The sequence below is a fragment of the Aotus nancymaae genome, unplaced genomic scaffold (genome assembly GCF_030222135.1).
Source record: "Aotus nancymaae isolate 86718 unplaced genomic scaffold, 86718_ANA_hifiasm-v0.15.2.pri h1tg000040l, whole genome shotgun sequence".
NCBI lineage: Eukaryota > Metazoa > Chordata > Mammalia > Primates > Aotidae > Aotus > Aotus nancymaae.
Genome location: NW_026988454.1, coordinates 123,875,437 through 123,898,797, shown reverse-complemented (window position 1 = coordinate 123,898,797; position 23,361 = coordinate 123,875,437). Strand labels below are relative to the sequence as shown.

Sequence of the window (23,361 nt, the reverse complement as noted above, 5' to 3'; positions counted from 1 at the left end):
CATAAGGAGGTGGGTTGTCGGCAGAGAAAGAGAAGGGAGGCTCTGGGGTGGGGGTTAGGGCCTGGACTGGGGTCTGGTTTGGAATGGGGTGGAGAAGAAAGGTTGGAAGGGTCGATAGACAAGGAGGATTCTGGGTTACTGGCAGAGGCAGGAGGGGTGGGCAGGAGAGAAGGAAACTTTGGGACGGGTTGCATTGAGAGCAGAGATTAGGGAGGGATTGGAGTGTAAAAAAAAATGCCTGGACATCGGGCACCTCAGACCACCTGCCCATTCGTTGACAAAAATGGTTCAGGTCTCACAGAATAGAAAAATTGAAAGTGCTCTTTTCTGGCCATTTGGAACCATTGCCTAATTTGTACTGAGGCCAGGCTGTGTTACAGAAAAGAAAAATGAGACGTTTAGGTTTCAGATCGGGCGATAGTTGAAGAGGTTTTAGGACGCAGGCTAGAGGCAAAGACAGAGGAATAGAGGGCGCAATATTGCCCCTGGTGAAGGAGGTAAGTTTTAAGGATGAGAAGTAGAGACGAGGAGATGGAGTGAGCAGTACCAGGTTTTCAGTAGGCGTCCCTGACTGATTCCCGGGCTGTAACATGGGTGAGTGATCAAGACAGGCGTCCCTCGACTGACCAGTCACCAAGGGAAGACCGTCGGGTCCCGAGTCCACGACTGACGTTGGAGTTTTTGAGCCCATGGATAAAGTGTCCCCTTTGCCTCTACTTGGAGAGGGAGACTTGTTTCTTTGGGATTTAAAGGAAAAGGGAGAGACTCCAAGACAAGTCTCCAAGACTCCAAGACTTGTCTCCTTTTCTCTAAAGGAAAAAAGAAAGAGGGAGAGAGAGAGACTGCTTAGCTGATCTGAAGGTGGTGAGAGAGCTGCTCGGCCCGCTAAGCGTGAGCTGCTGCTCTAGTCTAATGTGTTGAGGTCTCAGGTGGGTCTCTTCCCAGATGGGGACCGAGGACAGGGGGCTGGGCTCCCCAGAGGAGAACCCATCCTGGATTTTGGCACCAAATGTTAAAACACACGCTTTGAATGAAGTGACCCCCCAAACAGGCTTTGTGTGAGCAACAGGGCTGTTTATTCACCCTGTGCGGCGGGCTGAGTCTGAAAAGAGAGTCAGCAGAGGGCGGAGGAATCGGAGTTGGTTTTATAGGTTTGGGGTAGGATGTGGAAAGTTACAGAAGTTACAGTTTAGGGAGGTTTTTTGCAAGCTGGGAGGGGGTTGTCATAGGGTCTGGGGTCATGAGGTTGACCAAGATCGGTTACAAAGTCCAATTGCCTGACTTATCAATTGATAAGGAACAATAGAGAATGTCTCAAAGTTAATTAGGTGTACAGGGGTTGGTCATTCTTCCCTTTTGTGGTTTTCTATTTCCAGGAACTCATCTGGAGGTGTACGTGCAGGTGACAGAGGTTACCATGCAGTCCATGGTGCCGTCAGCCTAAAAGACCTTACGGCTAGGACTAGGGCACTGCCCGCACCCTGAGGCCTGGGTGGGAGATGTGGGCTGGGAGTAAACCTGGGAATTTGGGACTAGCAGCCCTCAGGGGCTGTGGTGCAGGAGCAGCCGCCAGGGCAGCACCAGGAGGCGCAGGCCCCAAGGGAGACGAGCTGGTGCACTCCCCTCCCAATTCTATCCAGATGGGTCCCCTCACCTTCCCGGGACATAAACCCCTGGGGTTCACGGTGCGGGGGGAGCAGACAAGTTGGCAGCAGACAGATGGACTAATATCAATGTCTCCAGTGACCCAGGGCCCAGTCCCTGCCCTGAAGGCTGCTCAGTCTCTCCAGCCCATGTCCAGCCTCAAGACACCTCTTCTGTGCCAGGGCCTGGGCCTCTGCTTCGGCGCCTTCTCCCTAGCCGAGTGACTCTCCACTGGCTTTCAAAGGTGGCACTCAGCTTTCAGAGCTGCAGGACAGCCTTGGGGAGGCTGGGGGGCTCTGCCAAGCAGGAGACAATAGCAGAGACAGGTGTGTGGCTCCTGGCTGCAGGGCCTCCTCCACCCTCCCCACTCAGGGCTATAAATACTCACGACGCAAATGGTAAATGCTCCCAGACATTTATCATAAATTACAGGTGGATGATTGTGAGTCTTTAGGCCATGAGACCTCTGGGGGAATATTTCAGTTCTTTGAAAAAAAAAGAAAACACTAACCCGATGGGGCAGGAGGCCGTTCAGCCTGGCTTCAGACTGGGAGCTTGCTGGGTGCAGCAGACTGGCATGGGGAGAGGTCAGGGTGCTGGGTGGGTCGGAGGCAGGGTGAGGGCCAGGCAGCACCACGACCAGCAGTGGTCAGAGAGAAAGCAAACAATGGTGCAGGCCCAGGTTGGAAGCAGCCAGAGCCAGATGAGGGGCACCCTGGCCCCTTCTGTGAGGTTGGAGCATTATGCCAGGAGCAGGTGTTCCCTGTACACTTTTTTAAGTGAGTAAAGAGAACAGTGATTTTCAAACAAGTGTGTGTGGGGGGCCTCGTCCGTGCACCTGTCCCCTGCCTCTGCATGAACCCAGTAGGAAGTCCTAGCTGGAGGGCTGTGGGGCTTGGGGCCAGCACTATCCACAGGCAGGGTGAGCATGCTGTCCCTCGGAGCATCCTCAGTGGTGCAGCCAAGAGCCAAGAAGGGCAAAGCCTCCTCTCTCTGATCCAAAGGAAGCCAGAGACCTACCACAAAGACCTACTGCATCCGCTCCTTCTCCCCTGGCCTTGCCTCGCACTGGCACTGGCTGGGCATTATCTGCAACTGGTCTTCCCTCCAAGCATTCATTCTGCAAATGACCAGGGCCTCCAAAGCCTGTCCAGCCCCAGGTATGACTGGGTCCGTGTCAGAGAGAGAGATGGGAGCGTTCCAGTTGTCCTGCATGCCGTTTAAACCATTCCCTTCACTCTCTTCTGGAAACTCCTCAGCAAACACCAGGCACTAGGACAACTTCTAATTTAATATTGTAATAATAAAGCCACAGCGGCACAGAACCATGAACTGCATTTTCAATTCCTAACTGAACTCCCGCTGGAGCTGTTGTCAGGATAAACACACAGAATCAATGGCTGGAGTTGCCAAAATAAATGGAGCTCGCCCACATCTGCCGTGGCATTGCTGCAGACCTGCCCTGCCCGACCTGCACCTGAGCTGGGCATCGCTTGGAGGAGCTGGGCACCACGCAGAAAGCAAGATTAAAACAATAACACCGACAACCAAGCGCTAAGGAGGAAAAACTCCTAGAAGGAGGCAAATTTAATTTTCTTTTCCTCTTTGACACCTTTCTTCCCTGTCCAAAGGGAGGTTCTTAATTGAAGTCTGCGAGGGGGAACGATCCGTCTCTTTATTACCGAGTGGCCTCAGCACACAGAACGCGCGCTTTTTGTTGTAGATTTTACCTTCCTTTTCCCCCTTGGCTCTGGAAAGGATAAGTGAGTACAATTTTGTTATCTTCTAAATTAAAAAGAAGGTGAAGTTGACTGGGTTGGAGCCGTCTGCACAGCAGTTTGACAACTGGGGCGACAGCATAACTACTGGGCAATTTTTTGCACAATTCAAAAGCTTTTTTTCTCTTTTTGCCAAGGAATCAGTCTAACAAACACATCCTACTCTTGCTGAAAATAATTTCTTTTCCCAACTCTTCTAGGAATAAAACACTTTTAATGTATTTGTCAGGAATCGACACTTCATTTAATAAGATTTAAAAAGTGACAATTTAAAGAGCAATTGAGAAGAGTCTCACATCCATCATGGCTCGTGGTTCTAACTAAAATCAAAACAATGAAAGCGGAAAAAGCACTGAGAAAATGGCAAAACATGTGTCTGTGTGTGGGGGTGGGGAGGGGTTCACAGTTGCTCCAGGTCCAAAGTGCTCGCGGTGCCCTGTCTGTGAGACTGTCTTGCTGGGTGCCAGCCTGTCTCCTTCCTCACAGCCCTCCGCTCCCCGAGGACTCAGCCCCCACTCTCTGCTGGGCTGAGGGCTCTGTGGTGCCCAGGAATCCTCCCAGCCATGTGCCAGACCATCCCATCATCAGCACTTGCTTTTATTTATTTATTTATTTATTTATTTATTTATTTATTTATTTATTTGGAGACAGAGTTTCACTCTTGTTACCCAGGCTGGAGTGCAATGGCGCGATCTCGGCTCACCGCAACCTCCGCCTCCTGGGTTCAGGCAATTCTCCTGCCTCAGCCTCCTGAGTAGCTGGGATTACAGGCACGCGCCACCATGCCCAGCTAATTTTTTGTATTTTTAGTAGAGACGGGGTTTCACCATGTTGACCAGGATGGTCTCGATCTCTTGACCTCGTGATCCGCCCGCCTCGGCCTCCCAAAGTGCTGGGATTACAGGTGTGAGCCACCGCGCCCGGCCAGCACTTGCTTTTAGCTTCAAGTTTTTAGGTCACTTTGGTCCAGGTGGCCAGGGGAGAAGTGCTCCGTAGGACCAGCCAGGCTCTGGGGAACTCCGGGCTGCTGGGGACTTTCTGGTAGCTGCTCACTTATCCCTGTTCGGAGATCAGGGCCCTGCCCTGGTGTGTGGTGTGGCACACCTTGACTATAGCCTCCAGGCCCAGCTGGACACACAAAAAGAGTTCCTGCCCAAGTCGGAAGGCCCCTTTGGGAAAGGGCAGTGCCCCTCCTGCCTGGGAGTTCTCCTGGAGTCCGAGGCAGGCTCCCAGCAAAGCGAGGGAGGCAAGCTGGCAGCGCGGCTATGGGAGAATGAGACATCTGTTGCTAGCGATGCCCCATCTTCCCCTTACTTCTCTTTATCTGATAATAAGGGGCATCTTTAAAGTGCTGGAAGACAGGAAGGACAGAGATCTGGAGGCGCATGCCCCAAAGGAAAGTGCCCCACGGGTCCGGGAACTGCAGATATGGGTCTAGGGGTGAGGCTTTGCAGCATGTTCCTGTTCAGATGCGAGGGCGAGCTGCCAAGCTGGCATCTAGTTCCCAGAGCATAGGAGGGCCCTGTGTGCTCTGTGGGCAGGGGGCTGGAGGGCTGCAGATGCAGGACCGGGCAGCTCCTCCAACCCCTCCACCAGCCCACCCTCTCTTCCCCAGGTCAGCAGCATGCTGCTCCAGGCCTGGGGCCTCTGGATAGGCGATACCCATGTTTAAAAAGAAGCACTTGAATGGCTCTTTCAAAACGTTTGAACTCTGCCCTTGATATGACTGATCTGGCTCCTCTGTCCCCATCTGGGTAGAAAACGCACTGGGGAAGGAAGTGCTGAGTGCACAGGAGCTCTCTGGCTAATTGGCAACCTGGGGCTGGAGGCTGACAGAGTGAGCGACCATGCTGGAGGGCCCCCCACCATGAGCAGGCACCCACCGTTCCTTACAGAAACCTCCTCACATTTTGAATTGCCTGAAACCCTGGGGGCGTTCCGCTCACCCACACAACAGGGAAGTGGCAGAGATCAGAGCTGAGGGGATAGGAAGCAGCTCAGCCCTGCAGCTGGAGCCACTGAGGACAGAGAACCGGGGACCCCGGCTTCTCCCCAGGAACCTGTCTGCTCTGCCCAGGTGGCCCTCTGATGTCTGCCATCCTGTGTTCATATGGAAAGACAGCCTTCCAATTTAGTCATGCAGTTTGATGCTACCCTACTATTTCAATATGGACAATCAATCACTCAAAACCAAGTTAAAACTAGGAGGAAGTAGCTGACCCGTTGGCTCTTTTTTTTTTTGAGATGGAGTTGTTCGCTCTTGTTACCCAGGTTGGAGTGCAATGGCGCGACCTCGGCTCACCGCAACCTCCGCCCCCTGGGTTCAGGCAATTCTCCTGCCTCAGCCTCCCAAGTAGCTGGGACTACAGGCGCGCACCCATTGGCTCTTTCTAGACCCAGCCGATATGTCTTTGAGACAGCAGAAAGGAAACTCCGCGCTTTCACCTTCCTCTGATCAGGACTGCAGGTTGGCACTAAGGACCCAGGGACTGAGATGCTGCTCGCATGCTGTGTCATCCTGGGGAGACTCCCGGGCAGACACTGATGGCCACAGAGGCCGGAGCTCTGGAGACAGCGGAGGGGCAAGCAATGATGTGTGCAGTTACCCAGGGCAGTCAGAACTGGAAAGGAAATCACTAAGTAAGAGAGGGAGCCAGATCAAGCCACCACTGTCAAATGAGGTCCTTTCAATGAGGATTAGGAGAAAAGCTTCTTAGAACTGCTATTTTTCAATCCCCAGTTGAGTACTGTGGTGTGGGGAAAGCACGGAGTCCCAGTTCTGCATTCCCAGCACTGATGGGCAGGCAGCTGCCTCTCTGATACTCCGCTAAACACACCCGGAGGGGCGGCAAAGCCATGGCAGTCCCGGGCGGGTTGGGCCACACCAGAACTCAGTGTATGTTTATCTACATGGACTTCTGAATGGTGAATTAGCAGCGGGCATAGTAACTGTTTCATCGTCAGCCTCCCAAGCATAAAGGCTGAATACATTTCAGGAATGACAGGTGAATAACTCAGCCATGTGAGTGACTGTTAACTCCAGTGTCCACAGGTTGATTTGCTCATGTGCATTTGATGAACTTCCTCAGAGGCTTTCCTCTGCAGCCCAGGTGCCAGGATGAGCTGCATCTGTGTCTCATTTAGGAGACACGCATGATGGGTCTCTGTCCCCACAAGCTGAACTGTTCAAAACCAAGGAAGGAAAATTACAGCATCAAAAGGGATTAAAACAAGTGATTTGCTGTTTGAGCATTTCAAATAGATCTGGAACACCTACGATTCACTGAATGAGAACAACTAAAAGAAAAAAAATTATTTAGTTGCCAGGGCAATGTATTCCGTAAGAGTACGCACTCTGTGGAAGCCCGTTTGCTAAAGGGTGCCTCCAGGTAACAAAGGCCTGATGTTTCCTCCTCCGCCTAAGCGTTCGTGTGCCATTTTTGTATTCCAACACAGGCCTGTCTATTACTTCCCCCTGTTCCCTGCGCCTGGGTTAGATTAGAGAGGTAGGGTGTTAATGGTGGACTTGATGAAGATTGAAGACCCATTTTCTCCCCCTGGAGACCAGCCTGATTTGGACAAATTGAGAACAAAGCAGCCCCTTTCTGTCCTTGGGAGAAACCCTGTTCTGTGTCCGCTTTTGCAGCCAGGTTGCTTCTCCCTGGGAAGGGGCGGGGGCGGAAACCAAAGACCGCTGCTCAGGGAGGAGATCATTTCCTGTGGTCGCTGGAGCCCACCAAGTCACACCAGGCCTGCTGCCTCCTTTATTGGTGCTGCCGGTTGGGGGAGCGTGAGCTGGAGCCTGGGCTGGAGGGCAGCGAGCTGCCACTGGGTGCCCGCAGGGCATGGGGGTCAAGCTGCTGACCGGCCAGGCTGGTGTCCCCTGTCCCTGATTCCTCACTGTTTTCCTCCTTCTGGCTGCTCTGCTGCTCTGGACACTCAAAGTGGACACAGTGGAACACCTGGGAGAGAGAAGGAAAAGACCTGATGAGTGAAGGGTCAGCGTGCGACCCTGGAGCTGCCACAAGTCAGGATTCTGCCCTGCCCAGCTTTGGGGGCTACCAGGTGGGAGTTAGAGGAGGTTCTTCCCACTGCCCATGCCTGCCCTGGCACAGACACCTGATGGCAACTGGCATGCTGTAAATACATTTTAGTCAGGATGAAAGGAAATGAGCCAGTCGCCCGAAAGTTAGACACCATGACATGGATTCCTACAAAATCTTCACGCTGGATTATTCCGTTTTTGCGAACCTTTGTCTGGTGGGCTCTTTTTTCTTTTTTAGTTTTTTGTATCTGGCAGTTGGGTTAAAAGTCAATAGGAGTTGACTGTGGTGGAGGTTGTTCAAGTCTGTGAGGCTGGGGCGAGCAGGTCCACAGATAATGTCCACGGTCTGTGGCGGCTGCACCTTCTCCCTGTGCCTGCGTGGGTTGTCTCTGGTACTCTGGTTTTCTTCCGCATCCCAAAGCTGTGCATGTGATGTTCAGGTGCGTCTGCAGGGTCCCAGTCTGAGTGCATGTGGATGTGTGTCAGAGTGCCCTGCAACGGGATGGTGTCTGTCCTGGGCTGGGTCCTGATGCATAATTCTCCCTGGCCCTGCAATGGCTGAGCACAGACCTTGCTGAGGGAGCTGTGTTGGGGAGTGGACTTCAACGTCATAGGACTCAAGCCAGCCTGGAACAAATGCCCCCAACGTGTAGAACCAGCCACATGGCCGACAGTCACCCTGTAGGAGCAAAGTGTGCATACCTGGCAATAGGTCAGCCTGGAAGTATCATGAGCTCTGTGCCATGCCAGCACCGTGCAGAGCTCAGTGCCCTACAAGCAAGGGTGAGCCATGGCCCCGACCTGGAGAGTAGACCACGTGCTTGCGGGGGATCTGATGTGCATGTGTGAGCCGTGGGGTGCAGGAGAGAAGGGCGGGGGCTCTTGTTGCCACAGCACGAGCATGTGTGCACACACATACACACGTCCTTCCACTGTAGAATCAAGTTCACAGAGGAGACAAATGTAGTTATCAACCACGGAATTCGATTGAAAATACAAATTCCATGCTCACCTCCCTGCATCACTATTTTTTCCATATTCCCACTTCAGTTATTTATTGACTGCTGTTTTAAATCTCACATTTCCTCACATGAAGACTGAGACCGTGTCTTCTTGGGTCCACTCTGTTTTGGCAGCTGCTATTTTGTCTTAGAGGGAACTGATTTTTCTCCTTACAGGGCGGGCGCTCAGCCACTGTCCTCGCCTCCTGCAGACTCCTCACTGCCTCACGGCTGAAGCGGCCCACACTTAGCCTATGTCTCCCTCCTTTTCCTTTCCTTCCTTCCTTCCTTTATAAAATCTCCTTTGTGGGCTCATCTGCAGGGCTTACTGGTCAACAGCCAGAGGGGCAAGTCCTAAGGGAAGGCCTTATGTGGAGATCTAAACACTCTTTGGGGCATCAGCTCTGCTCTGGGCTAGGCCCGGTGAATCTGAGAATCATCCTCTAGTGACAACTGTTAATCCACTCCTCTACCAGCTTCCCATTCTTGCACCTTTTCTGTAAGAACACCACCCTGGGCAGGTCGCCACTCATGGATCACTTGCCTTGTGAGTGCTCCTCCTTCCACACCCAGGGATAGGTGAGGTCAGGGTCTGCGGGAGAGTGCAGCCCCAGTCCTCAACAGGCCTCCACTGAAGCCTCCTGTAACCCAGAAAATATGCCATTCTCTTTTGCAATATGACCCAGAGCCAGATTCTGTTCCCACACCCAGGCACAGGACTTTTCAGGACAGGCTGCATTTTACTGCTCCCTCCCCTGCTGACATTGGAGCTCTTTATCCCGCCCCATCATGTTCTTTAATCGGTTATTTGTGTAATCCCTGCTCTCCCTGCTCTGTCAATATCTCCGGGCTGCTCTCCAGAGCCTCAGGCTGACACTAATCCTAGAATTGACTTACATTTGTCCTACTCCTTATTACCTTTCTTCAAGCTCTCTCCTCTGGTATTGAATGGCTTTTCTCTCCTTTTGCTCTTGGAAGGTTCTCTACTGTCCTGTTACATTTCCAGGCTAGCTCTTCCCCCACCAGCCCCGCAAGCCTTCAGGGTGCCTCCTGCTCCTCAGCCCACCCACCTGCCTGCCTCCTACTGATCTGTCAGCTCCGATCTGACTCAAGGACCAAGGCTTAGTCGTCCTTCTACCTGCTCGGGTTCTTGCACAAGAATAAACAAATCGATAAAAACCCTGGATTGAGAAATAAAGTTTAAAAAGACCTCAGAGTGGCCTAGTGCTACAGCTTGCTCTTCAGAGCCAGCCCCTCACTGGAAGAGGGATCAGGGTGGGTCTCTGCTCCGCACTGTGTTAGTGAGAGGCTGGGAAGAGATGCCGTCTGTAGTGAGCACGTGATAGACCTTCCACGGACCTGTCGGTGCCCTGGTTCTCACTGTTATTCTCATTTCCAGCTGCATTTATCTCTTGTCTAACTCGGGCAGTGTTAAGGGCACAACTGTGTTTAGCCCATTAGCCAATTTGTTTTCAGATAATAATGCAAATGGCTGTTATTCCCAACACACCTAACAAGACTGACAGCCAATCTCAACTGTTTCTGTGTTTTCCTATGGCTGTTTCTCCTAAAGATCTCATAAACTCTCTCTCTCCCTGACACCACAGAGCTTTCACAGCAGGCTCTTCCTTCAAGTTAGGGGACCTTAGAAGCCCTTGGAAGCCCTAGGCCGTTATTGCCTGACTGAGCTCCCCTGTGGCTCTGTAAGGAATTGGGGTCATCTCAGAGCTGTGTCCCAGTCTGTGTCCCCCAAAATCCCAACTAACTGGAGAGCAATTTCCCTGAGCATCTCCAAGAAGCCGCGCAGGCGCTGCAGATTCAAAGGCAATACAAAGGGCAACTTTATTAAACACAAACTGTGAGGAAGATTCTCAGTGAAAAAGTGTTTTTACAAATGGACCGATGGGGGAAGAGGCAGAGCATGCCATGGGTTGGAGTGGGCAAGCTACAGGCGACAGGTCGGGAGGGAACAGGCCTCTGCACACACAGCACTGGATGAGCGTCACGTATGCAGCATACATAGCCAGAGGATGACACTGCATGCGTGAGCAGGGTCAGAAGGTGCACGCATGCCACAAGCATGAGGGACCTCCTATGTGCCTGACTGGGTGAGGTCCCAGCTGCCCTCAGAGGGTACACAGTCCAATGAGGCCAGCAGACACTTAAGCCAGGGAGAAGGAGCCCCAGGGGAACAGAGGAGGGGAGCACAGCCAGGCAGGGAGTCAGGGAAGGCTTCCTAGGGGAGGAGACATCTAAGGTGAGTCTGGAAGGAAGAAGGCAGCCAAGCTAGAGAGGATGGAGGAGGGAGGACTTGGTGTGGAAGGAAAAAGGGAAGAACTACACAGATTCTCAAGCGAAAGGGTAGCAACAGAGCAAGGAGGGCCTGGGAAGCCTGGAGTGCAGCAGGGTGTGGGGTGGAGGGGTGGGGGCAGAGGCCACACACAATGCAACGGGGTGAGGGCCTGGGCAGGGAGCCCGATACTCTTGGACAAAGGAGAGCCTTTAAAAACTGATCTTTCTTAAACTAAAAAGTTATTTTAAAAGGAATGTACATTTGTGGTAACAAATTCAAATAAGAAGTGTTTTAAAAAAGTAAATGACAACAAACCTTTAAACCTTGGAATCTCCTGATTTAGCAATTTGGAATCAATAGGAAGGAGTCATTTTCAAATAAAAAAAGAGCAGAATTCAGTAATGGACTGGATGAGACTGATAAAGGAAAGGGCCCACAGTGACTCTCGGGGTTCCCTGGAAGGGACAGGCACAGGTGTACCATGGTGCTACAGAAGGTGGCACCAGCAGGTCCCGGGGCTCCAGGCACAGCAGCTCAGACCTGCACTCATGCCAAGGACTCTCCAGATCCTTTCTCTGCAATGACTTCACTGAGTGCAGACTCTAGCAGGTGTGTCCACAATGTGGTTCCTGCCCTCAGGACCTCTCGGACAGACAGGGGCAGAGGCACCTCTGTGCTGGGGTCTGTCTTCCTCTTCTGCAAATGTCGAGTGGGCAAGCTGGGACTGAACCTCAGGGCTGTGCAGCCCCTAAGCCTGGACCTTTCCACTGTATCAACATGCCTGCCTCACACTCATCATTCTACCAGCACGGGGTCAGTAATATTTAATACATCGGAGGTGTATGAAAAACTCATTTTGCCTGGAAGAGAGGTCAGAGAAGGCTACAGAGAGGAAGGTTTGCACAGGCGAGGCCTTGAGGGGTTGGGAGGCAGAGTGAATGAGGAGAGGACTTCCACATAAAGATCGAGGCCCTGGCACCTCGCTCCTGGCAGCCTCTCCCCATTCACTCTGGTCACCCCTCTATGGAGCAGTGTGCCTGGCTCAGTCGTCTCTGTTGATGATTTAAGCCTAGCAGCCTTCAGCCAAATATGGCAACTGTGTAGGCCAAAACCCGGCTAGCTCCTGGACCACTCAGATGCCCATCAACACGTATGAGGCTGGGGTGACTTCTTCTGGGACCCCAGAAATCCTCAGATTTGCACACAGTACAAATGAGCATTTAGATGGGGGCCTGTAGGTGGTCCCAATTCTGTTCTTGGGAGCAGGAGTGAAAAGCAAACCTGTCATGGGGAAACTGGCACCTTCACTGGTGGCCATGCTGCTGCGGCGGGGCGTGAAGCTGCCTCCGGCCCCGGGAGAGGAGTGTGAGGGAAGGGAGGCGGCAGTGCTTTTTATACATGGGAGCTGGAGGAGGGTGATGGCAGCTTGGAGGAAGTCATCGCTACCATGGTGTGGGGAAATCTGGAAATACTGGGAATGTACCCTTCCCCCTCCCACCGGAACCCCAAGCTCCTCAGCCCACTTCTTTCCGTCAGGCACCTCTGGGCCTCCCTCTAGATGGAACAGCCAAGTCCTGAGTCTCTGCTCAGAAGCTCATGAGGTTCCATTTCTTTTCTCCAAACCTTCCCAAGACTGCAATACCTCTTGGCAATGATGTGACCGAAAGTGGATGAGGCATACTGGGCAGAGCCGCACTACTGATTTATGCAAAACCATTACTCCGGCAGCCGCCTCATCCTCCCTTCCCCTTTCCAGCAATCATGTATCCCATTAGCCTGTTTGATTGCCGCTGCTCACAAAGGGGCACCTTCGCTGAACCGTCTTCAATGGCCTCTCGATCTCTCCCCCGAGAGGAGCCGGCTAATTTGGAATGTGGTCGTGTGTATGAATCCGACACAGCCTCAGTCACAATCGGGTGTCCTTTTTTGTAGCTGCTGTTTATGATCACTTTGCCTTGCCTCTCTGGGAGCCGTAATTCATGACATACTGGAGATAGTCTGGGTGTTCCTTTCTCTGTGAACCCTGGACAGCACGTACACAAATGGGCTAGCCCCTTCTTGGTGACCAGGCTATTTCTGCAGTTGGTAGTTGGCTGCTGCCTCTCATCAGAGGGATTCCCTGAGCACTATTTGCTTGACAAATTTTCAAGATTTTTAAAAGCAGCAGCCTCTGCTAATTTTCCCAAGTTGGCCTAAGAGTCCATTGTGAACTGTAGCAGAAATTGGGAAAATTTAATAATTGTTGATCAATGACTCTGCCTTGCTTTCCTGGTTCCTCCTGAGTAATTTCCACAGACTGCTTCCATGCCAACTGATACAAACAGGATTTCTGATCCAAGCTTTCAACTCACAAATACAAGTTGACAAATCTCTATAAAATAAATGCCTACTTCTTGATGTCTGTCCGTAAGTCAGATGTAAAGCCGTGGCTTCTAACTTACACTCCTCTAAAGTGTAAGTTAGAGGAGTGTAACTTACACAGTGGCTGGCTATTTCCCTTTCACAGTGGCTGGCTGGGGGGGCATCACACACCTATCCAGCATTCAGTGACAGTAGATCCTGCTGATGGTCACCATTAACATCTCTTTTTATTTTTTTATTATACTTTAAGTTCTGGGGTACATGTGCAGAACATGCAGGGTTGTTACAAAGGTATACACACGCCATGGTGGTTTGCTGCATCCATCACCCCATCATCTACATTAGATATTTCTTCTAATGCTATCCCTCCTCAATCCCCCTACCCCCTGCTATCCCTCCCTTAGCCCACCACCCCCCGGCAGGCCCCGGTGTGTGATGTTCCCCTCTCTGTGTCCATGTGTTCTCATTGTTCAACACCCACTTATGAGTGAGAACATGCAGTGTTTGGTTTTCTCTTCTTGTGTCAGTTTGCTGAGAATGATGGTTTCCAGCCTCATCCATGTCCCTGCAAAGAACATGGACTCATCCTTTTTTATGGCTGCATAATATTATAGTATTCCATGGTGTATATGTGCCACATTTTCTTTATTCAGTCTGTCATTGATGGGCATTTGGGTTGGTTCCAAATCTTTGCTATTGTGAACAGTGCCGCAATAAACATATGTGTACATGTGTCTTTACAATAGAATGATTTATAATCCTTTGGGTATATACTGAGTAATGGGATTGCTGGGTCAAATGGTATTTCTAGATTCTTGAGGAATCACCACACTGTCTTCCACAATGGTTGAACTAATTTACACTCCCACCAACAGTGTAAAAATGTTTCCTATCTCTCCACATCCTCTCCAGCATCTGTTGTCTCCTGATTTTTTAATGATCGCCATTCTAACTGGCGTGAGATGGTATCTCAATGTGGTTTTGATTTGCGTTTCTCTAATGACCAGTGATGATGAGCATTTTTTCCTATGTTTGTTGGCTGCATAAATGTCTTCTTTTGAAAAGTATCTCTTCATATCCTTTGTCCAATTTGTGATGGGCTTGTTTTTTTCTTGTAAATTTGTTTCAGTTCTTTGTAGATTCTGGATATTAGCCCTTTGTCAAATGGGTAGGTTGCAAAAATTTTTTCCCATTCTGTTGGTTGCCAGTGCACTCTAATGATAGTTTCTTTTGCTGTGCAGAAGCTCTTAAGTTCAATTCGGTCCCATTTGTCTATTTTGGCTTTTGCTGCCATCGCTTTTGGTGTTTTGGTCATGAAGTCCTTGCTTATGCCTACATCCTGAATGGCATTGCCTAGTTTTTCTTCTAGGGTTTTTATGGTGTTAGGTCTTATGTTTAATCCATTGTTAATTTTTGTATAAGATGTAAGGAGGGGATCCAGTCTCAGCTTTCTGCACATGGCTAGCCAGTTTTCCCAACACCATTAATTAAATAGGGAATCCTTTCCCCATTGCTTGTTTTTGTCAGGTTTGTCAAAGATCAGATAATTGTAGATGTGTGGCGTTATTTCTGAGGCCTCTGTTCTGAAATTAACAGTCTATCTAGAGACTACGGAGATGTTTTGTTTTTGTTCCTTTAAAAATGAAGTGCTTCCGACAAAATATTCCTCTTTATAACCTTGGTTTTATATGTGCATCTGAACAGCCCAACACATTGTTTTCAGTTAAAGAATCATTTCACAGGGCCAGGCATGGTGGCTCACACCTTGTAATCACAGCACTTTGGGAGACCGAGGCAGGCAGATCACTTAAGGTCAAGAGTTCAAGACCAGCTTGGCCAACATGTTGAAACCCTGTCTCTATTAAAAATATAAAAATTAGCCAGGTGTGGTGGAGTACGCATGCCTTGTAATCCCAGCTGCTCGGGAGGCTGAGGCAGGAGAATGGCTTCAACCTGGGAGGCAGAGGTTGTAGTGAGCCGAGATCGCATCACTGCAATCCAGCCTGGAGACACAGCGAGACACTGTCTCCAAAAAAAGAATCACTTCATAGGAAGACATTTCCAAGTTGTGAGCAGCAAATTTTCAGTACTGCTTAGGGTGATAGGATACCCAAATATTTTTGCACAAGTACTTATTGCTACTAGGTATGGAAGTAAGTGTCTGGGTGACAATTTTTATATATGGCAACTTTTTTTTTTTTGGAGAGACGGAGTCTTGCTCTGTCACCAGGCTGGAGTGCAGTGGCGCAATCTTGGCCTCCTGGGTTCAAGCAATTCTTCCGCCTCAGCCTCCCGAGTAGCTGGGACCACAGGCGCGTGCCACCACGCCTGGCTAATTTTTGTATTTTTTTTTTTTTAGTAGAGATGGGGTTTCACCATGTTGGCCAGGATGGTCTCGATCTCTTGACCTCATGATCCGCCTGCCTCGGCCTCCCAAAGTGCTGGGATTACAGGTGTAAGCCACCGCATCTGGCCGGCAACTTTTTTTTACAACAACTTTCCAGTGTCATTTTCTCATATTCACATAAGCCAGGATACCCACAGATAATTGGAACTCTGCTGCTTGGAAGGTTCTAGAAGAAGAGCCTTTCCAATCAGTATCACCTCAGGCAGCCCTGGAATTCCTGCCCTCTGTTTTTTATGTGTGTAGACTCCAGAGTTCCAGAGAGAGTGTTACTCTCTTGTCTTAATGGATTTGGCCACAGAGTGGTAGAGGTGTCTTTTATTTATTTATTTTAAAAAACAAAAACAAAAAAAAGGAAGTGTTCTTGTTTGCAGGCTTCTGGGATGCCTCACCAGGGCCCACTTCCTACACTGAACAGGCACCAGGAGAGCTGACCATGGCCACTGACCATGGCCCTGCTCTCCCCACATCGCTGGCCCGTGCAGCCCCAGCTGCCTGGGCTGTTCTTCACTTTGTGTGACCAGGCTCAGTGTGTTCCTTCTGTCTCAAAGGGCTCTAGCTGCGTGGAGGCTTCCAGCCTCACCTCTCACTGCTGGCTCAGCAATGGGACTCATCTGAGGGGACCCTCATAAGCTGCTGCTTCCATGCGTCTCACTGCTGCGGGGCTCATCTGCCCAGGTCTGGGGGCACTTTCTCCCAGAACAGTTGAGGATGGAGAATTATTGCTGCCCCAGTATGACAGGTAGAAGGACTGCAGTGTCTGAAACATGTGCTCAATATTGTGCTGCTTTTCCTCTTTTCTTCCAATAAAATCTTCCATAACAAGCATTTAAATATAAAGATGCCCACAATAGGTCTTTTATCATTATGAAACAAACTAAGTATTTTTCTGCCTTTTTTCCTGTCTCACTGAGAAGGGAAGCTTTAGGATCCAGTTCAGTCTCCTTATTTCAAAAGCAAGCGACCTGAGGGACAGGGAGGTGAAGTGACACTGAGGCCACACAGCTGTCTGAAGGTGAGGCTGGCACCAGTGCTGAGGTCCCCTCCCTTCCTTCCCCTCACTGCATGCTCCCCTCAGTGCGTCCTCCACCTCCCTGCCTGCCTGGTGCTGTTTCGTGGAGCCAGTTTCTAGAGCCTCCACCCCACTTTCTTCTTAGCCTGGATCTTCTGAGGCACCTGGCTTTGATCATTATCTGCAGGTATAATCCTTAAATCCAAGTTTTTCTTTGGATGGCTAACCTTTCCCTGCCTCTCCCCCAGCCTGTATTTTTGTGCAACCAAATGCTTCCAGATAACCATCACAGTTCCACCATTCTCCAAGGGCATGGCAGTCAGCCTTGGTGCGAACTTCACTTATTCCTTGATCTGGCTTCAGGCCGTTTTAAGTGATAAAGATGCCACAACACAGTCTCTGCTCTCAAGAACGGCAGTGTGGTGGGGACCTAGTCAGAGCCTCCCACTAGGACTATTATGCAGATTCACAGGTGCCAGGCTGCCTGCTGGACCTGACTATCCCTGCTGTCCCTGCGCTGCCTCCTGTCTGGCCCAGTACCTGACATACACCAGACAGGGCCTCCATGTTGCCATCTGAAACCTGAGGAAGTTTGTTTCCATTATTTCTATTTCCAAGCAGGTTTTCTTTGTGGGCATCCATTCCCAGCTGCTGGGACATGAAGCCCCTGGTCGTTCTCTCCCACACAGAAGTGGAGTCTGAAGGCTGGAACTGACGTTCTCTGAAGACCAGGAGCTTCTGCAGGGAAGGGCCTGCCTCTCCACTTGCTCTCTCTGCGCTCTGCCACTGGGACGTCTGCTTCATGCTGCTGCTGGTCCACTGGGAGTTCTGGCCCTGGGAGCCAGCACGTGATTGCTTTGAGTTGCTTCTGGGCTGAGACGATGGTCCTCGGGGAGCCAGAGAGAGTGGAATCAGACCTGGGGCAGGGTGCCTGGGAAATAATTATCGCCACACCAGGAAGCAGCATTTGGTTCGTTTTTTTTTTTTTTTTTGAAGAGTCTGTTTCCCTGTTGTTTTTTTCCACTAGAGCCACATGTTGCTATGGGAACGAGGATGGCATGGGAGCCCAGAGCCACTCACTAGCCTTGACAGAAGCCCGTAAATAAATTCTGCCTCATTCCAGGCCCTGAGCTGAGTGGTCCTGGAGGGCAGTTCAAGCAGCCACTTGCAGACTTTCTGTCCTGCAGTCAGCTCGTGCAGATGCCCCTCCAACACGCTCACGGGCTGATCACTTTCCCTGGCATAAGGAGCGGTGAGTGTGCAGAGTGGTTTGCAACCTCCCACCCTCCCAAGCCCTTTAAGATTTAAACTCATTCATGGCTCCCAAACTCCAAGGGCCAGGATCACTTGGTCCGTTTTACAGATCAGAACAACTCACCCTTCTCCTTCAGGGCTGGCTGCTGTTTTCATTTGCTGATGGCTCTGCCATCAGTCAGGTACAGCCATTTGAAATGTCACCCAGCGTTAAGGGGCTTTTTATGGGGAATAATTTCTATCAGGTGGTGAAGCTGCCATCCCCTTAAGGAAGGGTCCTGCCTCAGTTTCTCCCCAAGATCTAGCACAAACTGGTGTACACAGCATGCCCAGAGGAGCCACCTGCTTACATGCCTGACTCAGTTCTGGGCCAGGGTGCAGCTGGGTTCATTTTGCACACTGCCATCTATTATTATACCTCTCTGGGAGACGCAGCGGCCTGGGTGTTACAATCAGACTGCCTGGATTCACATTCTGATTCTGCCACTCCTCAAGACTGTGGTGATCTCGTACAAATTAGTTAACGTCTCTTGGCCTCAGTTGCCTCTTTGCTTAAAACCAAATGCTTTACTACAAAAACCATATGCTAAAAGGCACAGTTTTCCCATAGAAATAGCATGTGGGGCAAGAACCAGCAGTGCCTCCCCCACACTGAGGAAACCCCAATTCTGGCTCAGATAAGAGACATCCCCTTGTTTCCTTTTTCTTAGCAGTTTTATCACTTGTATATGCATGCATGTTATAGTGAAGCTTTGCCTGCTTTTGAACTTTCCACAAATGTAATCCTAGTATATGGTGTTCTTTGGTGTCTGGCACTTTTCCTTCAACATGCTGTGATGTTCATCCACCTACAGTCCCTGCAGTCCACTGTATGAGATGCTACACTTTGCTTTTCCATCATCTCCGTAGATGGATGCTCATGGTGTCCCGTTGGGTCCAGGATGAACAAGGCTGCAGTGAGAGCATCCTCACTCTTGCATCCTAAACTGGTACAAGAGCTTCACTGGAGAATATACATAGGCGTGGAAGTGAATGCTCAGCCATAGGGTGAATGTGTACACATGCTCCTTTAGAACAAAACACCAAACTCTTCTGCAGAGTGACAGGGTCAGTCCATCCACCCACAGCACTGGAAAACTGCCCCCCTGCTCCACAATTCTGCCAACACTTTTAGTATTGAGTTTCCTCATCTTTAAAATGAGGGTAAGAGTGGAACCTACTTCACATATGAGGATTAAATAATGTAATAAATATAAAGGGCTGGAAGAGAACCTGACACACAGTAAGTGCTCAGCAAATACTAGCTACTATTATTGTAATTAGTAATAATGATTATTATTTTAAGGGTCCTAACCTAGGAGATGCTGAGGTATTTGGTATGCATACTTTCCAATTTATAAATGTTTCTGGCTTAAGGAAATCCTTCATCTGACTATAGAAACTCTGTCTTGGAATGTCACAGCTTCTCAATAATGAAAAGTTGGTTTACTACATCTTTTCCTTTATAGCTTTCATTGACTGGGAGCGGGGAGGGGGATGTACAGATCAGATCACTCACTCATTCATTCAGCTAACAGGTCCTCTATGCTTTCATGTGCCAGGCACCATGCTAGGTGCCAGGGATACAAAGATGATGAATATGACACAGCCTCCCTCCTCACTATATAAATTCAGTAAGTAAAATGGAACCCTCAGAGCTGCCTAAAGCCTGTCAATACCATCCTCAGTTTCTGTTATTGACTTGGCAAAAACTTTCATGTAGATTCTTGTGAGCAGAAGCCCTGTCTTTCTGTAATACGTTGCAGAGAGTTTGCTTTTCCTACAGTCCTTTTTAACCCTCAAGACTGCTTGTGGGCCCCTGAGCTCAATGCCTACTGAAAAAATCACTCCAGAACTTTCGAACCTAGGTTTTCATAAAAGCCATAAAAAGAAACAGGCATACCTTCTATCTCTTGAACACCACTGACTGATTTTCATGGGTGCATAGACTTGATCTCATTCATTCCCAGCTGTGTTTAAGGATGTAGGTATGTGCCTTTGTTACTTGCTAAGATAACAAAATGAAATGGAAGGGTTGCTGGGAAACCCTGCACATCAGAACCAATGTGGTTCTGAGCACAGTTGTTGGTGCTGAAACTAAAGAAGGTTCCGTCGACATTTGTAATGCTGTTGACAAGGTCCAGTTTATCTAAGACATGAGAGGCTTAGAAGAGGAGCACATCTGTCTCCCCAGCGGCTCACTGAAGGCAGATGGGCACCCACACAGGAACGACCGCGAGCTTGCTAAGCTGGCAACTGAGACCATCATAAAGTGACTGAGGAAATGGCCAAGAAGGACCTCCTTGGCCACAGGCACTGGGGAGAACCAGAGGAACGGAAAACAATGAAGCAGAAGGCGGATGTGCTGAAAGACAAACCGACATATGTCTGCCATCTAGTGCTGAGCATGGGAGGAAGACAAAGGAGGGGGAAAGCGTTCGAGGGTAAAGCAGAGACACGTGTGAGCACCGGGCCAAGCACAGGGGAGCTTACAGAGCCAGGCGAGCAGGGAGCAGCGGACGCAGAAGCACACTGGTGGGAAGTGAAAGCGGAGGGCTCTGATGAGTTAAGATAAATGATAAGGATGATGCTGAGTACACAAGGAGCAGGGGGTCACAGAAGGAAGTGGTGGAGTCTTTCTTTAAGAGGTAAGCATTGGGGGAATTTATTGACAGAAGTCGTAAACGTAGCTAAAAAATTAAATGAATTTGTTGCTGTGGTGCTCACAAAGGAAGATGAGAGACAGATGCCAGTAGCAGACGTACACTTCCCAGAGGACAGGGATGGAATGCTGCAGGAAATCAGAAGCGTGCCAGAGCAGGTGATCAAGAAATCTAAACCCACAGACTGCCGAGGCGGCCGTCGCCTGAGAGCTGGACGGATGGGAGGGAAGTGGGGAAAATTAACATGCAGCAGACGGAGGCTGAGCCTTTGGATGCAGGAAGGCCTGGCTGACTGGAGCAAGACAGACACACACCTACAGCGGGCAAGAAATCCCAGTCCGCTTTAGCTCAGACAGCTCAGCCTGGGGGCCTGCTTCCACACACCACCTGCTGTCCGCCTTTTCCTATTCCAGCAGCAGCCAGAGTGTTTGGAGGTCGGGGCAGTTTCCATGGTCACTGTCACAGAGCTATCAACTCACTGGGTTCTTGGCCCCAAGAATGACTTCAGGTCTCTCTAAACAGCCGGCCGCTCTGCAGGCTGCTACTTATTCACTGTCCAGGACACTTCCCACCTTTTGCCAAACTGCCCAGCCACGGTCTCCTCTTGAATACTCTCCCACAGGAGCCTCCATGCTGCACTTCCCTACCAGCCCCTGCTCTGCCCGCCCCTCTCTGGATGGGGAAGCACCTGTAGAGGACGGGCCTACCTGGGCCATTTGGCGAAGGGTTTGTTCACCCAGATTTCCCTTTATTGTACACACACAGACAGTATTACCTCTCCATGCCATAGACCAATTCCATCTATGCTTTCTGAAGCGAGTACAAAGTATCTGGGTTCACAAACACTGCGAAGCTAAAGGGAAACAGTGTTTCTCTTGCTCTGACTTGAAGGCTGCTGTTACGGTCTGATGCTTGTGTCCCTCCCAAATTACTCTGTGGAAGCCCTGACCCCTAATGGAATGGGATTAGAAGTGGGGTCTTTGGGAAGTGATTAAGTTCAGCTGACGTCATGAGGGTGGAGCCCCGATGATGGGACTGGTGTCCTCATAGGAAAAGTGCTGACTGAGCACTCGTGCCTGCTCTCTCTCTTTCTCTCGTGGGAGTGCACACACCTAAGAAGGCCATGTGAGGACACAACCCAGAAGACGGCCCTCACCAAGATCCAGCTTGCGGGCACCCTGATCTCAGAGTCCCAGCCTGCAGGACTGTGAGAAATCAATGTGTGACTTTAGTCAATGGAACAGCCAGCTGAGACAGCTGCTGCTGTTATTTAGCAAACAAGCAGGGACACACTGAGGAAACCCTACATCCTCTGCCCTCCCGGCCACCCTCCATAGTGAGAGAGGTGCCCTGACCCCTTTTTCTCTACAGTTCCGGAGTTCTGGCTCCCATGGGACCGGGAATCAGGGAAGTGCTGCACTCGCATCTCCAGCCTCCTCTCCCCTGCTGCGGCCCTCCCCAGCTCCATGAAGCGCTCCTGTCCATGCGGTCATGTACTCCTCTAGAGCTGTTTCTCCCAGGAATCCTGCCTGACCAAGCCAAGCCATTCTCCTTCCCTGATGTGACCTCTGTCCCTCACACCTCTAAACCTTGCCATACTGGCTTACACACATTTCCACTGTTCTCTAAGCCTTTATGACTTTTTTCAAATAATGTCCCAGAACCCAGTATGCTGTAGTAAAGAACATTCTCTGGGGGTTTGCTATATTTTTGATGCCCAGTAAAGTTCACCTTTATTGTACATTTTTTGTGTTTTGAGTCAGGGTCTCACTCTGTTACGCAGGCTGGAGTACAGTGCTGTAATCATAGCTCACTCCAGCCTTGAACTCCTGGGTTCAAGCGATCCTCCTGCCTCAGCCTCCTGGGTAGCTGGGACTACAGGTGCATGCCACAATGCCTACTAATTGGTTCTTTTTTTGAGACAGAGTCTTGTTCTGTTGCCCAGATTGGTATGTAGTGGCACAATCTCAACTCACTGCAACCTCCGCCACTTGGGTTCAAGTGATCCTCCTGCCTCAGCCCCCTATGTAGCTGGGATTGGAGGCATGTATAACCATTCCTGGCTAATTTTTGTATTTTTAGCAGAGATGAGGTTTTACCATGGAACTTCTGATCTCAAGTGATCCACTTGCCTTGGCCTTCCAAAGAGCTAGGATTAAAGGCATGAACCACCACGTCTGGCCATTTTTTTTTTTTTTTTTAAAGTAGAGACAAGGTCTCACTATGTTTCCCAGGTTGGTCTTGAACTCCTGAGCTCAAGCAAACCTCTGGCCTCAGCCTCCCAAAGTGTTGGGATTACAGGAGTGAGCCAATGCACCCAGCTTACTGTGCCTTTTTGTGTACTCTGAGAATGAGATCCTGTTCATTATTTATTTTATGACTTAAGATGTTTCCTGGTCCAGTGCAGTAGCTCATGCCTGTAATCCTAGCACTTTGCGAGGCCAAGAGGGGTGGATCACCTGAGGTCAGGAGTTTGAGACCAGACTGGCCAACATGGTGAAACCTGTCTCTACTAAAAATAAAAAAAAAATAAAAAATCAGCTGGGCGTGGTGGTGGGTGTCTATAGTTCCAGCTACTTAGGAGGCTGAGGCAGGAGAATCACTTGAACACAGCGGGTGGAGGTTGCAGTGAGCTGAGATTGAGCCACTACGCTCCAGCCTGGGTGATGGAGTGAGAATCTGTCTAAAAAAAAAAGGCCGGGCATGGTGGCTCACGCCTGTAATCCCAGCACTTTGGGAGGCCGAGGCAGACAGATCACCTGAGGTCAGGAGTTCTAGACCAGCCTGACCAACATGGAGAAACCCCGTCTCTACTAAAAATACAAAATTAGCCGGGCGTGATGGCACATGCCTGTAATCCCATATAC

General features: G+C 50.1%; 1 protein-coding gene across 1 annotated transcript in view; it reads right to left on the bottom strand.

Annotated features, from left to right (window-relative positions):
* Positions 1-7,163: 7,163 nt before the first annotated feature.
* The window catches only part of BTBD9 (BTB domain containing 9), a 476,557-nt gene continuing 460,359 nt past the window's right edge, over positions 7,164-23,361 (bottom strand). The window contains exon 11 of the mRNA XM_012464347.2: positions 7,164-7,384. Within this exon, the coding sequence (XP_012319770.2) occupies positions 7,187-7,384 (198 nt within the window). The 3' untranslated portion in view covers positions 7,164-7,186. The remainder of the gene's footprint in view (positions 7,385-23,361) is intronic.